The sequence below is a fragment of the Gymnoscopelus braueri genome, assembly GCF_963280865.1.
Source record: "Gymnoscopelus braueri genome assembly, chromosome: 4".
NCBI classification, from domain to species: Eukaryota; Metazoa; Chordata; class Actinopteri; order Myctophiformes; family Myctophidae; genus Gymnoscopelus; species Gymnoscopelus braueri.
This window is the reverse complement of record NC_137605.1, coordinates 10,424,250-10,440,150: the sequence shown is the minus strand read 5'-3', so window position 1 is coordinate 10,440,150 and position 15,901 is coordinate 10,424,250. Positions and strand designations below refer to the sequence as shown.

General features: G+C 43.8%; 2 protein-coding genes across 2 annotated transcripts in view; one reads left to right on the top strand and one right to left on the bottom strand.

Moving 5' to 3' along the window:
- Window positions 1-1,881: 1,881 nt before the first annotated feature.
- On the bottom strand, window positions 1,882-8,649 carry LOC308083417 (uncharacterized protein; the record flags this gene model as incomplete). Its single annotated transcript, XM_080425733.1, has 6 exons — window positions 8,185-8,649; window positions 6,444-6,518; window positions 5,557-5,961; window positions 3,768-4,311; window positions 3,020-3,176; window positions 1,882-2,239 (listed from the first exon to the last, which is right to left on the bottom strand). The coding sequence occupies exons 1-6, from the start codon at window positions 8,635-8,637 to the stop codon at window positions 1,882-1,884; spliced, it is 1,992 nt and encodes a 663-aa protein (XP_080281859.1). The 5' UTR covers window positions 8,638-8,649.
- A 4,797-nt stretch (window positions 8,650-13,446) lies between these two features.
- itga10 (integrin, alpha 10) overlaps window positions 13,447-15,901 on the top strand; it is a 68,048-nt gene continuing 65,593 nt past the window's right edge. The window contains 1 exon segment of the mRNA XM_080425389.1: window positions 13,447-14,197. Coding sequence (XP_080281515.1) covers window positions 14,146-14,197 — 52 coding nt within the window. The 5' untranslated portion in view covers window positions 13,447-14,145.

Below are 15,901 nucleotides of genomic sequence, written 5' to 3'. Positions count from 1 at the left end.
ACAGTGATCTAGCCATGACACTGTATGCCATGCTTCACTGATATATGTATAGCTTTTCTCAGGTAGTAGAGATTGACTTGACAATATAAGATTATTATAATCATAATAATATAATTAGTATAGATACTACTGGTGTAGAGTGCAGGTACACAATGTGGCCCCTTGGAGTGAGTGGTCATTTAGTGGCCCCCCACATCATCAAAGTTGCCCACCCTGATCCAACTGTAGAATTCTGTATTAAAACAAATCGAAGATACAATCTTACAAAAATACATGATTAAATTAACCACTTAAGCCCTATTTAAAAGAATAGCAAGAATAGCCAGTCTACCAGCTCACAATGCAGACCCTATATTTTCCATACTCTTTTCACTATATTTTCTCTGCATTTGAAATACAGATTAATTGGTTAATGCATAATGTACTTCTTCCCTTCCTAGAAATGTAATGGAGTCAAAAGTACAATATTTGTCTTTGAAATGTAGTGGAGTTATAAGTATCCAAAAATACTCAATACTCAAGTACAGACACTCAAAACGTGTACTGTCCACCTCCACATAGTATGGAAGATATTACACAACAGCTTGAGCAAAATGAGCAAAATGAGACACTGACCATTTGAGGGAAAGAAAGTTCACTCCACAAGCTATGAAAGATATGGCCAGCATCATTTTATTATCGTCAATGTAACCTCTGAAAAGACCAAACCAGACATTGAATTCATCCTCATAATAACAAGTTTGAACTGTTCCAGTGTTTCCCTAACAATGGGTCGGGACTCAGGGCCCATTTTTATGGGTCGCAAGATAATATCCCTTTCTTTGTATGTTTTCTACAAAAACATAATAGGACATTATTTCAAAAGGTTAAAAAAACTAAGTTAATAAAAAAAACTAAGATATAGTGAAAATAGCTATAGCTTACAAGCTTACTTGGCATTACCCAGAATTGTGAGCTTGTAGATCTGCTATTTTCTTATTACAGTAAATAAGACACCAAATATCTTTTTAGGGTCTAGAGCGGAAAGTTTGGGAAACACTGTATTCAAAAAGTTCCATCTAGTCAACAGCAGGTACAGCGCATGTCCATAACCAATAGAACTCCACCATTGTCCATCACTGTTGAAACATGTCTTACAGTCATAGTTTTGCTTTGGTCCATCCATATGAAATGTCTCCAACATGATGGAGTTGTGAAACAGATGTGCTCCTCCTTCAGTCATCACAGTAATGTTGACGTTGTGCCACTAGGGGGCAGACTGGCACTTTATTTACACTTATAACATCCTTATCCCCCAGCATCACTGTTGGGGGATGACATGTTCACCTTTAAGGATGCAACTGTTAATCAAACTAATTGATTGAAAAAAGGTAGGGCAAGTGATTTTTTTTTGGCAAAAAAAAAGAAAGTACTCCTTGCTATGGTGTGTTGTTCACAACCCTGTCTCTCCACAGCTCTTTAATAAACAGAAAATACATTTTCAGGCGAGTTGCCAATTTCAGCCAATCAGGAGGGAGTACCTCCTGTTTTATCAGCTTGAACGTTATAGCGTTCCAGTTCCAATTCTGTCTTCTCATTTGTTTGTGTAATCACTTCTAATTTCACATGTTCATACTGTATCCTGTATGAGTTCTCACTCAAAATGTAAAGAGCTGGAGAGACAGGGAGACTGAACAAACACTCTATAGCAATATTTATTTACTATCAGAATATATATATAGCTATTATATATATACATAGCTATTTATCACTTATTTTAACAAACACTATCACTTGTCTTTGATACGTTCATGAAATAATCAATTGATTTATGGCATTATAGGCACAAAGTGTAGTTTAATAAGTAAATAGTCGACAGTTGCAGCCCTATTTAGCTTCTGGTTATTCCCCTTTCTCCTCTCCTTCCTCCTGTCCTTTCTTTTCTCCTTTCTCCTGCTCTCCATCACTTGCTCCCTCTCCTTCCCCTTTCTCCTGTCCTTTCTTTTCTCCTTTCTCCTGCTCTCCTTCCCCTTTCTTCTCTCCTTCCTCCTGTCCTTTCTTTTCTCCTTTCTCCTGCTCTCCCTCACTTGCTTCCTCTCCTTCCCCCTCTCCTTTCTCCTCCTCTCCATCGCTGGCTTCTGCTCCTTCCTCCTCTCCTTTCTCCTCCCCTCCTCCTCCTCCTCCTCCTCCTCCCTCCTCTCCTCCGTCGCGGGCGGCGCAGCGTCTGCAGTGTCTCTTGAAGCCTCCCACGTTTCGAGACCTGAAGACAGGGATGGAACCATATGAAAATCTAAGTTTTTATCATTTTAAACCTTTCCTTTGTCTTTTTTTTGTATTTCGTTTTGGCATCAAGTTTTCGATTTCGATTTCCAAGTGCCGCGCTATGAGCGTGTAGATCTGCTATTCTTTTTTAAATCGTGAAAATGTTTGCAAATCTTTGAATATATATATTTTTTAAAGCGAACATATAACTCAAATCTTTGCTTCTGGGTGGGTTCCTGGAACAACATATTTTGAGATGGGGGTCCGTGGCCAAATACATATCCTTTTGTAGAATCCCCAGAAGCAAAGATTTGAGTTACAAATGTTATAAATATATATTCAAAGATTTGCAAAAAAAAATCATGATTTAAAAAAAAATCTAGATCTACAAGATCTACAAGATCTACAAGCTCATAGCATGGCACTCTGTGCCGCACTATGAGCTTGTAGATCTGCTATTTTTGAATAGCCCAAAGTATAGACCAATTATTTGTTTACCAACATTGAGACTGGACGCACAGGTGATTGTTTCACGCAATCAATTCCCAACCTGTTGTTTCGGGGTGCGCTAGTTTCAGCACACCCCAACCCCCTCTTGTGTGTTGGCTAGTGAGGCGCGTCCTAGCGAGACATGTCAGAATGGGATTGTGATAAAGAGCCAACTCAAGTCCAGTATGATGAATGTATTCACGATACATTAAAATCTCTGTGATATGATTATTGTGAGCGTTTTTTTAATTGCGCTAAAGGAAAATAACGTTTTTGGTCCGATCCCTACCTGAAGGAGCAGAAGGGACAGCCATAGCACCCCGCTCGGTGCTGGGTGCTCATGTGCTGCTGGAGGTGTGAAGGCAGGAAGAAGGAATGCTGACACTCCTTACAGGAGTACGGACGCTCCACATCATGACTGCGCACCACGTGGCTGAAGATGAACCCTGCAGAGAGGGAGAGAGAGATGTAAATAATAGTGGGGAGTAAGGCTGGGCAATTAACCGAAAATGTATCGAAAACAACATTTACAGTAGAACTACTGTCGTTTAATCGAATAATGTGTTGCATTTCTAAATTAACAAATAACAAATCAACATGACAAAAACTCTGCCCTGTTAACCCATTTAGGGCGAGAACCCCTATTTGTAACTACACCTTTCAAGATGGAAACCCCATTTGGGGTTCTTGTTGCTTGTATGTACAGTATATAGCAACATATATCTTTTGTAATTTTTCAGAAAACTTGGGTCAGGATTTAGAAGGCGTTTTTAGAATCGGCCTCAGGTCTAAATGGGTTAAAGTTTTGTTTACGAAGCCTAAAAGTAGTTTTTATTCATATGTTTCGATGTTCAACGCCAAAAACACAATTATATCGTTAATCGCAATTATTTGGTTTAGCTTTATTTTGGTTGGGGTTAGGTTAGTAGTACTTCTCATTACAGTGTTGTGGAATAACAGCGAAACCGTGATTATTTCTCCATAATTGTCCCATCCCTGAGTACTAGTAGCACTAGTTAGTAACAGTATAGTAGTACCTTTGGACTTAGTCTTCCATCCACAGATGAGACAGATGTAGCGGCTCTTGGCGAACTTCACCACCTTGGCTCTGGCCTTCATCTCCTCCGTCAGGAGGTCACTGCTGCTGTCCAGCGACAGCTTGGACGAGGCCATCAGCGCCATGTTGGAGGCGGCGGCCAGCATGGCGCTGCTCGCCTCCTCCTCGTTGGGGCAGGAGGACTGCTGGCTCTGTTTGGTGGGCGCCGTGGCGTAGGCGTACGCCCGGGGGATCTTGTGCTTCTTCACCACGTGGGTGATCCCCATCCCCTTCAGCTGGGTTTTAAAGTCACACACCTGACAGCAGAAGTACGTCCCCTCTAGCCGCAGGACGCCCTTTGACTCGTCGGCTGAAACGGCCGAAACTTCAGCGCCGACGCTTGTGTCGTTTTCTTTTTGGACGGCGCCGCCGTCTTCCCCCTCTTCCTCCTCTCCCTCCTCTTTGTCGTCGTCTCCCTCGCTGCTCCTCTTGCGCTTGAGGGAGTCCTCTTCTCCGACCTTCTGTGCCTCGCCTTCTTCCTCCACCTAGAATTTACAAAGTGCGATTTCAACTCAGGCATTTAGCAGACGTCCTTGTCCAGAGTGACTTACAATAAACAAGGTAAATGACTACAAACAGATTGCAGAGAGAACAGTATAGTTTCTCAAGACACTAGGATACTAAGGTAAACAACAAACCTAGCCTCTGTCTAAACAACATGCTATCTACATTAACCACTGGAACCCCATCATGCCTATTCCGGGGTGAACGTTAGGCAAAAATAGCACATCTACATAAAAGCTCACAACGCAATGTGACCTTGTAGATCGGCTATTTTTTGGTGTCAAAAATTAATTAGCATCGGCAGCTACTAGTGTGCGGCTATACTCTTCTATTATTTTGTGTTTATTCCGTCGGCTGGCACCTCACAAGGACCGGCGTGCGGTGCACCTTTTGATAACCGTGTAAAACTATAAGACAGACAACCATGAAACGCATACCATCCAGTGGTGGAAAAAGTACTCAAATGTATTACTTAGGTAAAAAATACAATACTGCAACGTAGAAGTACTCTGTACAAGTAAAAGTCTGGAATTCAAAATTTACTTGAGTAAAAGTACAAAAGTAAGATCTACAAGCTCACAACGCGTTGCAGCGCGATGCGTCGTTATTTTCAAATGTACAAAATAGGGCTAAAGTGTTTAATGTATGTTGTACAATGTAATAATGTATATCTGCAAAGTAGTGATGAGCGGGCCGACCCGTAACCCGCGGGTCCCGCGGGTCAACCCGCGGCGTGGGTGGTTGAGTCAGGATTTCAGAGGCAATTATGCGGGCTGCGGGTGAGTGGGTGAGCCGCTCTCAAAAAAAAAAAAAAAAAAAAAACTATTTTGAACAACATGCTTGTTTATTTAGCCCATGACAATGTTGTGCTACTGTAGACATTTAAAGCAACTTTGGGTACTTAAAAGAGCGCTATATAAATCTGAGCTATCGATGATGATTATCTTTTTTTTCCCACCGCGGGTCGGGGGCGGGTTGAGCCATAGATTTATATATGGTTTCGCGGGGCGGGTTGAGGTGGGTTGGGTTCCGTGGCGGGCGGGGCGGGGCGGGGCGGGTCATGAAAAAACCCGACCCGCACATCACTACTGCAAAGTAACTAAGTAACTAAAGTTTTTAAATAATTGTAGTGGACTAAAAGTACAATATTTGCCTCCGAGATGTAGTGGAGTGGAAGTAGTTACTTTACACCACTGATACCATCCAAACATTCCATTTACACACACCTCCTCTGCCTTGGAGTCCACCGGTTTATCCCCGTCCTCCCCTCCTCCTCCTCCCGCCGCGTCCTTCCGTCTGTCCATGCAGTGCGTGCTGACGATGTGGTCGTACAGGTTGGGGAAGTACTTGGTGGTGAAGTAGCAGCGGTAGCAGTGGAACAGCTTGGCCGTGCTCTGGTAGATCATGATGGCGCCGAGGCGGCCGACCGGCACGCTGTCCAGGTGGCTCGGGTGCACGTCGGCCGCGTGGGTGAGCAGGTGGGCGTGGCTCTTGGAGAAGTGGCCGCAGAGCGGACACTGGAGGTGGACGGCGGCACCGCTGGCCCACGCCCCGCCCGCGGCTTGCCGCGGCGTGGCCGCCGCCGCCGCGCCGGAAGACGCGGTTTGCGCGTTCGTGCCGTCGGAGGGATCCTGGTGGAAACAACACGGTGGAAATTGTTCATGTGCACACACACAGCGGTTAAAGCTGCACTATATGCAACTTTTTTTTGTGTGATTACAATGTTATTTTGTCTCATCTGTACGGCAGAGTATGTTAATACAATATAACTTATACAATTGGGGTGGTTGTATTTGGTCTGCCTACTCTATTGAGACATTTAGATTATGTGTCTGGTTTTGACAAGTTGACTGGTACTTGCCTGAAGGTCTAAATTCAAAATTTCTCCCCTGAGTGGTAAAAATCTCAATCCAGGTTAAAACAGAAATGTTACAGAGGGTAGCTTTAAGTTAACCACGTTAAACCCTTTATAGCAATGTGTTGACCAGTGTACCCCACGGGTCTTTCCCTCTGCACCTAATATCTTCGGCGAAAATAGCCAGCCTACAATAGCTTTTAAAAGACCAGATAGATGGGTAGGCTATAGGTGGGTAGATCATAGGAACCACCGTACCTCGCCCCATTCCCACGATGTGATCTCCATGTCTTCAGGAGGCATGTCTTCTGTCGTCATTCTCCGAGGAGGAACCTGGAGGAAAACAGAAAGAAGAAATATAGTTCATGTTCCATACAGCAGCTAGGAGTTACACCAGTGGTTCCCAACCTCTCTCTCCCTCTCTCACTTAAAGGACGACTTCACCCATTTTCAAATGATTGCTCATTATAATATGGTACCATTTTCGTCTACTCTGTGTCTGTGTCTGAGAGGAGGGCTGTGGACAGTTCAGAAACCTGTCTAACAGTGATATCATCGATGGGGAATCCAAGCTAATAGAAACTGCAGGCTTTCCATGCAGCCATTGTTCTTGCGTTATCTAAAATCGAAATAACATTTCAAAGATGTTTTAATCTTGTTTGGAGAAAAAAAAAACTGCCTAAAGATGCTGTCACTGGTAGGTTTCACATCCCTCCTCTGAGACATAGAATGAGTAGAAAAAAATTGTGCCATTTTATCTTGAGCATTAGTGAGGACCAATTATATGAAGATAGGTTGAAAATGGGTGAAGTTGTTCTTTAACACAGCAACCGAATGGCTGCCGTGTTAAGTGAGAGAGAGAGAGAGAAAGACAGAGAAACACTTAAAACGAAAGACTCTCATATCTGAACAACTATGTGCAAACACAGCAAGCACGATTTGTGAGCTGTTGTGACAAGAGAAGGTTATCCAATGGAATACAACCACCATAAGGTCTACTACGTACTCATCAAGTGTATTCCTGCACTATCTGCACTGAGTTTACCTTTGACATAGAACTACTGTACATACGAACAGAGCAACTACCTTTAAAAAAACTGCTTGTGTGCGTTTCTGTTATTTCAAATACGAAAAGAATAATTGCCGCTATTTGTCTTAAATGTTTTCAACCAAGTTAACTATTTCTAATAGCAAATTACTTTTTTTATGGTTTGATAAGCTAGTTCTTCCTAAGCTACAATGTGACACAGCTCTGTTTACACAATTATTTATTCCCTTTTAATTGTACATTTACTTAATTAAGTTTTTATTGTTTTTGCTTTTGCAATGTAGACCTACCGGTATGTTTTCTCACATAAAGCTCCATTGAATTGAATTGAATTGAGAGGGAGGGGGAGAGAGGAAGAAGAAGTTTGAAAACCACGGTTCTTAAAGTTAGGGTCCTCAGGGCTCCTTGAGGGTGTTGTAAATTGACCCTTACAAGGCTGTAACTCTGACAGTATACACATGGAGGACCCAGTGGTTCAGGTTATGGGGGCTACTTAGCCTTGGATCATCTAGATGTAGGCTATTTTATCAAGTCTGACTTTTACTTTTGTATCTAATATGCAAATGCCAAAATGAATCAAATGATAGTCTTGATCCAAGGCTAGGGGGGTCCTTGAAATATAAAATAAAATGAGTACCACAGCAGGAGAAGCATTGGGGTGCGTGTATCGCGACGCGTTGTGAGCTTGTAGATCTGCTATTTTCAAACATTTTTGTACTTTTACTTTTTTACACATGCAGGCCTTTTACAGAGTATTTCTACATTGTGGCATTGCTACTTTGACTTGACCAAGTAATAGATCTGAGTAGCCTACTTCTTCCACCACTGGCTAGGGGTGTCCTTTAGAAAGTAAACATTTGAGAGCCACCTCAGTAGATGCATTGGGGTGCGTGTAGGCCACGCCCACACCTCACCAAGCCACCCAACCAACCTCCCCACATCATCACCCACGTGTTGCTTCTCCCCAGATGTGTTGATCCTCTCAGCGGATGCTGATGCTGCAGATCGCTCCACCGCCGTCTCCCCCTTCCCCCCGCAGTTGATAAAGACGGACGGCACGGCGTCTCTCTTCAGGTGGTTGGAGCGGACCAGCACCTGCTTGCCGGTGTCGCCGTCCAGCCGGTACTTCTCGTTGTAGTCGGCCGCCGTGAAGTGGTCGCTGCACACGCGGCCCCCCACCGGGGGGGTTTCCCCTTTCGGCACCGACATGGCGTCCAGCCAGCGCCGCAGCACGTCGCGGCGGTTGAGCGGCAGCGAGTGGTAGTGGTGGTGGCGGCCGGTGCTCTTGGTCTTGTAGAACTCGTTGCTGCAGCCCGGCACCACGCAGTGGCACGAGCCGGCCATTTGTCTGGGGTTCGACTTCGACGACATGCCGTTGTTGCGGCTGCTGCTGCTCGCCGCCATGGGTCTGCTCTGCCTCTGTCTGCTGCTGTGCAGGGTTGCCACTAGGTTTTGTGGGAGCAATAAGCAATCAGGTCTTGGAAAACAAGCCCCAAAGAAGCAACTTCTTCTTAGGCCACAACATGAGCGCTTTAAACCTATATATATATGTCACAGGGAAAATGGCATTCCAGGGAAATTGACAGGGGAGCGCTTGTTTTATAGGCACGGGGCGGTGCTGCGAGGCGGGGCTTTGATGCGAGGACGACGACCACAACAACAACATACTAACCAGGAAGCTACGCTAGGGGAACGCTGAAAATAAAATGGATAATATGAGAGAAATACTCAAGTAAAGTACGAATACCTCAAAATTGTACTTGAGTAAATCTACTTTGTTACTTTGCACCACTAGTACAAGCCTCAGTGGCGCACTTCGATAATCATTGGACTCCCCACCCACTACCACTGGGAGCCGGGGTTTGACTCCAGCTTGGGACATTACTTTTTCAAACAACCGCGGACTACTTTTTTTTCGCTGATAAAGTATAGTTTTGGACCATGACGGTAGGCGCTCCGACTTAGCAGACCTTGAGGCCGAGGAGTCGCGCCCGAGCGCCTCCAGGCGCGAGTGCCCGCGACGACCGGCCGATGGTCTGCTAGTCGACTTAAGCGCCGTCCGAGTTATGTACCGATAGGCACAGAATCGTAAATGATGTTGTGTGGGGACTGCGTTTGCCCCAAGTGCCACTCACTGCACTAACATAGCCCGCCAGGCCCGCCCCCTGGAGTGTGTGTGTGTGTGTGTGTGTGTGTGTGTGTGTGTGTGTGTGTACACGCGCACGTGTGCGCATGCGTGTGTGCGTGCTGGTTTGTGCATGCGTGCGTGTGTGGTGTGGGGCTCATGTCTGGCTTGCATTGCCCTCTAGCGTTGATTCTACAGAATTGCATGAGGGGCATGAAAACAAGCGTACCCCTTTCAATTTCCCTGGAATGCCATTTTCCCTGTAACATATACATTGGCTATTTGAACATAGCAGATCTACAAACTCACAGCGACGCGTTGTGAGTTTTTAGATCGGCTATATTCATATATATAAGAAATCTTGGATGAACATTTGAAAAAATTAGGAATAGTTTTGAAACATTGTAATGACATAAATGATGTATGGGGGGGTCCCTGGCAATCTGGCATCAAATATTTTCAGATGGGGGTCCGCAGACAAGTACATATTAATTTGGGGGTGCTTGACTTGAAAATGTTTGAGAACCATAGTTTAAATAATATTAGGAAGCAAGCCCAAATAAGCAACTACACTTTAGAAACAAGACCAAAAAACTGCAACCTCCAACTAACAATATTTACAAGCAACTTTACAGAAAAACAAGCCCAAACTCCCCAGCCCAAAATGATGCCATGTCCGCTTATAATAAACGGACATGGCAACACTGGCTGTGTTGTTGAAAAATAGTGGCGGTGTCCTGTTTTGGTTAGGGAGAGGTGCAATACCGCCGCCAGCTGGTCTGGAGTGTGTGCGTGTGTGCGTGTGTGCGTGTGTGCGTGTGTGCGTGTGTGTGTGTGTGTGTGTGTGTGTGTGTGTGTGTGTGTGTGTGTGTGTGTGTGTGTGTGTGTGTGTGTGTGCGTGTGTGTGTGTGCATGCGTGCATGTTTTTGATTGATTGAATTCTTTATAAACAGCACAGAGGCACAGTTCCATACAAAAGGATGCTAGAAGGATAAACCAAAGAGCACTTATGGCTTGTTTCCATTGGCGTCCTGTGTATTCGATTTATCGAAACATTTAAAGACAAACATTAAATTGCGCAATATGTAAAAACATCATAAACGAGAAGTAATTAAAAAGAAAACTAGAAAAAGTGCTCCTAGGAGCACAGGTCTCCGCCAGGTTAGGTAGGTTATTGTGGGCCAGCAATGTTTGAAATTCACCAATCAGGATGGAGTATGAAAAATCGGACGAAACCAGCTTGATCACTTGACTATAGAGATAATGTGTACCGATTGGCATGTTGTTTGGACAAAGTTTGCATGAGTAATATAAAAAATAAATGTTAAAAGGGTGACATTTGTTCCTCAACGTAGTGCAAATGTGCGTGCAAAGTTTCACCACAATCAGACGCTGCGTTCATGATTTGCGGCATTTTGTTCAAAACGGGCCACTCCTGCAAACTTTAGATGTCAATCTTAGCCAATCAGGATGGAATATGAAAAATCGGTCTTGATCACATGACTATAGAGATCATGTGTACCGATTTGCATGAAATTTGGATAAAATCTGAAAGTCGGCCTCCTGGTGGCGCTATAAAAGGCAAATGTGAAAAATGCAGGGCAAAGGTTTTTCCTTGGCCTCTAGAGAGTGTGCATACAAAGTTTTACACCGATCGGTAGAGTTATAGGTAAAAACACAAATCGGCCTGTTATAGCGCCACCATGAGGCTGATTTGAAAAAAATCAAATGGCATTTCTTCCTCGGCGAAACAAGGGTGCGAGCACGACTCCAACTCGTTTCAACAATACTAAACTTTCTTACCGGGTGCACGGTCTGGAAATGTAACTTTATAACAAATCTCAGTTAGAGAATACCAGCACTCACGGAACAGTCCTTTTAAGGCACTTGTAATCTCATTTAAGTAGGCATGGTATGCTGCAGAGAAGACAGCAACGTACGCGTTTCGGCGTCAAGCCTTTCATCAGCGTTGTGTGCTGCCTGCAACGGAAGTGTCCCATTTATAGTGTCCGCAGGTAAGACAACTTCCCCTGTCCATGTACAGATCAACAACTACCAACCAACCAACCAACTTACAACTTACGTACACAAAGCGCAGTCATAATATAAATTCATAAACATCTCATTAGATTATACACATAAGAGTCCTTAAGTCTTTGAATACAATTAAGTAAAGTTAATCTGAGTCTGTTCCAATATAGGGGTCCAAGTAAAGTAGTAAAGCATAAACATATTATTTCACTAAAATGCCGAATAATAATAATGCACAATTGGCTGAGTCCTCTGTCTAGCTAAGTATATACTTGGGTTCTTTACCCCCCTTTGTGAGGACTCAGCCAATTGTGCATTAATATTATTCTGTATTTTAGTTAAATAATGTTTATGCTTTACTACTTTACTTGGACCCCTATATTGGAACAGACTCAGATTAGCTTTACTTAATTGTATTCAAAGACTCAAGGACTCTGACGTGTATAATGTAATGTGATGTTTATGAATTTATATTATGAATGCGCTTTGTGTACAAGTTGGTTGGTAGTTGTTGATCTGTACATGGACAGGGGAAGTTGTCTTACCTACGGACACTATAAATGGGACACTTCCGTTGCCTGCAGCACACAACGCTGATGAAGGCTAGACGCCGTCTTCTCTGCAGCATACCATGCCTACTTAAATATGTGATTAAAAGCGCCTTAAAAGGACTGTTCCGTGAGTGCTAGTATTCTCTTACTGAGATTTGTAATAAAATGTCTTCCTCTGCCTAATGGGAATGTGTTTTTGTGGGGTAGTGTATCTTGTAGACCAGGACCATTGCAAGTTGCTGTACTCTGTCCTCTACCCTGAGCCATCCCACCCTTGCATAATGATTAGTGGTTAAATGAGTTGTAGGTGTAAGGCCAAGCAGTAGCCTGACCAGTTTGTTTTGGAAGTCTGAAGCCTTGTTTTTAAGGCCTTTGTGGTGCTATGGTACCATGAGGTGCATGCATAGTCAAAGTGACATTGGATTAGTGCTCCTGCTGGAGTCCTCAGTGTATTCCTACTTACCAGTGTTGTAGTTGCCATTTTTTTATTGATCATGGTCAAAAGGGCAGGTGCTCAAGCCCCCTCAGCTCCCCCCTCCTCTGCACATGTCTGTCTGTCAGACAGACAGACAGACAGACAGACAGACAGACAGACAGACAGACAGACAGACAGACAGACAGACAGACAGACAGACAGACAGACAGGACTTGCAAAATTATGGCCACAATGTGGCCTGTACTGAAACAGACTGTAGTTGTAGGAAAAGGCCAGAGGAGGGCGCCTGAAAGCTGCAAATAAACCTGTTTGTGTGCACATTCAAGTGAGTGTTTGGAAGACTTCATGTGTTTAATTGAGTCATAAACCCACCACGGCATATATTGCCATTAATTACACGCCATTGCAGAATATCTGCCAAATTAAATTAACAGATAAACCGATATAGGCCCTATCTGAGAACTAATAACGTGCTCCTCCTATAAACCAAATACACATAAACTATACTCAAAGGAGAATGGATTTAACAGGAACACAGGCTGAAAACAAAAGCATGGAACCAAGTCAAAACTGAAGAGAACTTTGAGAGGCCAATGAAAACTGAGACGAGAGAAAGAGAGAGAGAGAGAGAGAGAGAGAGAGAGAGAGAGAGAGAGAGAGAGAGAGAGAGAGAGAGAGAGAGAGAGAGTTGTGGGTTTGAGGTTTCTACAATGTAAACCAGGCGCGCTCAGAGAGGACTAGTGGGGTGGATGAGAGAGGGAGAGAGAGAGAGAGAGAGAGAGAGAGAGAGAGAGAGAGAGAGAGAGGTCTGTGCACTGAGGATAAATGCGCCCTTTCATTTGAAAGAGAGAGCGCGCGCGCACGCACACACACGCACACACACACACACACACACACACACACGCGCACGCACGCACACACACACACACACACACACACACACACACACACACACACACACACACACACACACACACACACACACACACACACACACACACACGCTGTTCTACCTCCCTCAAACTCACAAACTGACAGAAGAACACACACTGAACGAGAGGCAAGCGGAGGAGAAAGTCCTAGTTGTACTTCTTCCCCCATGTCGTGGAAACATCAGTGAAAACATCTTCCATGGACGGAGCTTCACTTTGAAGGACGATCATCAGTCTAATTGATCTGACAGAAGAAGAAGCCCTTTAATTGCCCTCAGACTGACAGACAGGAGCCCGCTGTAAGTGGAAGTCACTGATCACTGGATTTAGTGATGCTTTAATGTTGTTGGACCGGACCGGACAGGTGCTGGGTGGTTTAGGGTCCGTCGAGGGGTCAATTGCGCACGGCACAAGGTTCTAGTTTTATTTTATTATATTATTTTTTGTTGTTTTGTTTCGTTTTGTTTCTCAGTCAACACTAATCGTAGTGTGTCTGCTGGATCAGCATGGACAGGTCCCACCAGCTAGACGGTGATTTCATTCTCTTATAAATAAAGACATCAGCGAGTCAGGCCCCGTGGTGTTGTTTTAATGTGTACAGGATACGCACACGCGAGAAATGTGCACGGAGCGCCGTTTGAACACGCTTTAACGGATCCCCGGAGAAAACAGAGGGCTGAAGGAACGCGTGTGAGTGGACACGCTGTTATGCACTGTATTTACACAGTCCAGGGAGACCGCCTGGCTTTGTGAATAAATCAATAGGCTAACTGACAGAGCCCTGTCAATCTGTCCAACTGTCCATCATCCGTCCCTCTGCACCATCTGAAGCCTATAATGGAGCTCCACAGATACCTGCTCTTCTTCAAGTTCCTCATCCTTCTGAAAGGTAAGAAATAACCTGTGTTATACCACTTTAAATGTAATCCTAAGTGTCACTAAGTTTCAAAAACTTTCAAAAATGTTCTGTAATGTATACTGTTTAATCTTTTGAATATAGCAAAGAAAAAAAACAAGCTTGTAGATCTGCTATTTTGGAAAGATAAAACTAATAAATAAATGAAAAAAATTTAGCTATAGATAGTATAAAATAGATCAGAGCTTAAGTGGTATCCAAAAGTTTCCAGCAAGTTTCTCCTTAATTCCATAATCTCCATTTTACGTCATTATTATCTTTTACAGTTTTGTTTTAAAGAATCAGTAAGTTAAACGTTCTGTGGTCATTCACGGCTCCTCAGACAAACTAAAAATACAGACTGGTTTAGAAAGGTTGAGTTAAGTGCACCCCCAGCAGTCTAGAATAGATCTATGTGGAACTATTCTAGGCTGCTGTTTGTCAAGCCGTGGGTCAGGACGGTCAGGACCCAGAAGTGGGTCAAGAAATGGGTCACGGACAAAGAACAACACTGAAAAAAGAGGAATATTGAGTTCACATCAGGTGTTGACACCTGAATTTACCCATGGAGATCAGTAAAGGTCTGTCTGTCTGTCTGTCTGTCTGTCTGTGACAAAATAACATTGTACAATTTTGAAATACGTAGCAGACATTATTATCCAGAGCGACTCGCAAAATACACAGTAACTCTGAGTGTGTACAAATGTAACCAAATGGACCTGTTGGTTACATTTACATACACACTCTGAGTTAAAAAGGGATTAGTTAACACTTTAGGCTTTTACTGCCAAACACTCATAACAGAACATGAACTGAACAGCAGACACACATAACATGGTAAAGATATAGAGATATATAGGAGCTGTAGTGTAGAGTATAGATGAGTTTAAAACGCAACAGGGAAAAATAAACTTGACTAGTGGCAGATCTGGATCCAGCCTCCTCCTCCTCATGATGACTGATGGCTTCTGCCTCGGCCAACTGACCTCGTGACCTATGACCTCCGCCCTGAACCCCACCTTCGCCCCCCCCTCAGCCAGTGTCCAACGGGCGCTGATACAGTCATTACAACCAGGACATTTTCTCAAACATTTAAGATATAGTATACACTTCATCATACGACAAATATAGCGAAAGTAGCCGATCTACAAGCTTGTAGATTGACTGTTGATGCCGTTGACATACCTTTTGAATGACATTCTTACATTTTGATAATATCAAACTTAAATATCAAACATATCAGACCGAAAGGAAATGCATGCATTTTAATTCAGTCTGATAGAAGCAGGTATAAAACATCATCTCTGTCGGGTGCAGGTCCAAAACTGTTACTTTTCAGGATTAAAATGTAAAAATTGCAAAAGTAGCTGTTTCAAAGCGGATCTGCTACTTTTGATGCTTTTGTGTGACGCTGCAGTATGATCAAGTAGTAGGGCGTTAATGTACGAAAAAAACACAACAAGTTCAAGCATGGAGATAAGAGGTTTCTGCCCGACAGCAACTATATCCCCGCCGGCCATAAAAAGTATTGACCCAGAGGTGGGGATATCAAAAGCAGAGTCATGGATTCCCAACCTACAGCAAATCCAACCTCTATTACACCCGCTTCCGGCCGGGAGGTCGCGGCACGCCACCGTCACCCAAACTATAACACCCATGAATAATAGGTCATATCGGGCCTGTCCAAAAAGCCCCTCA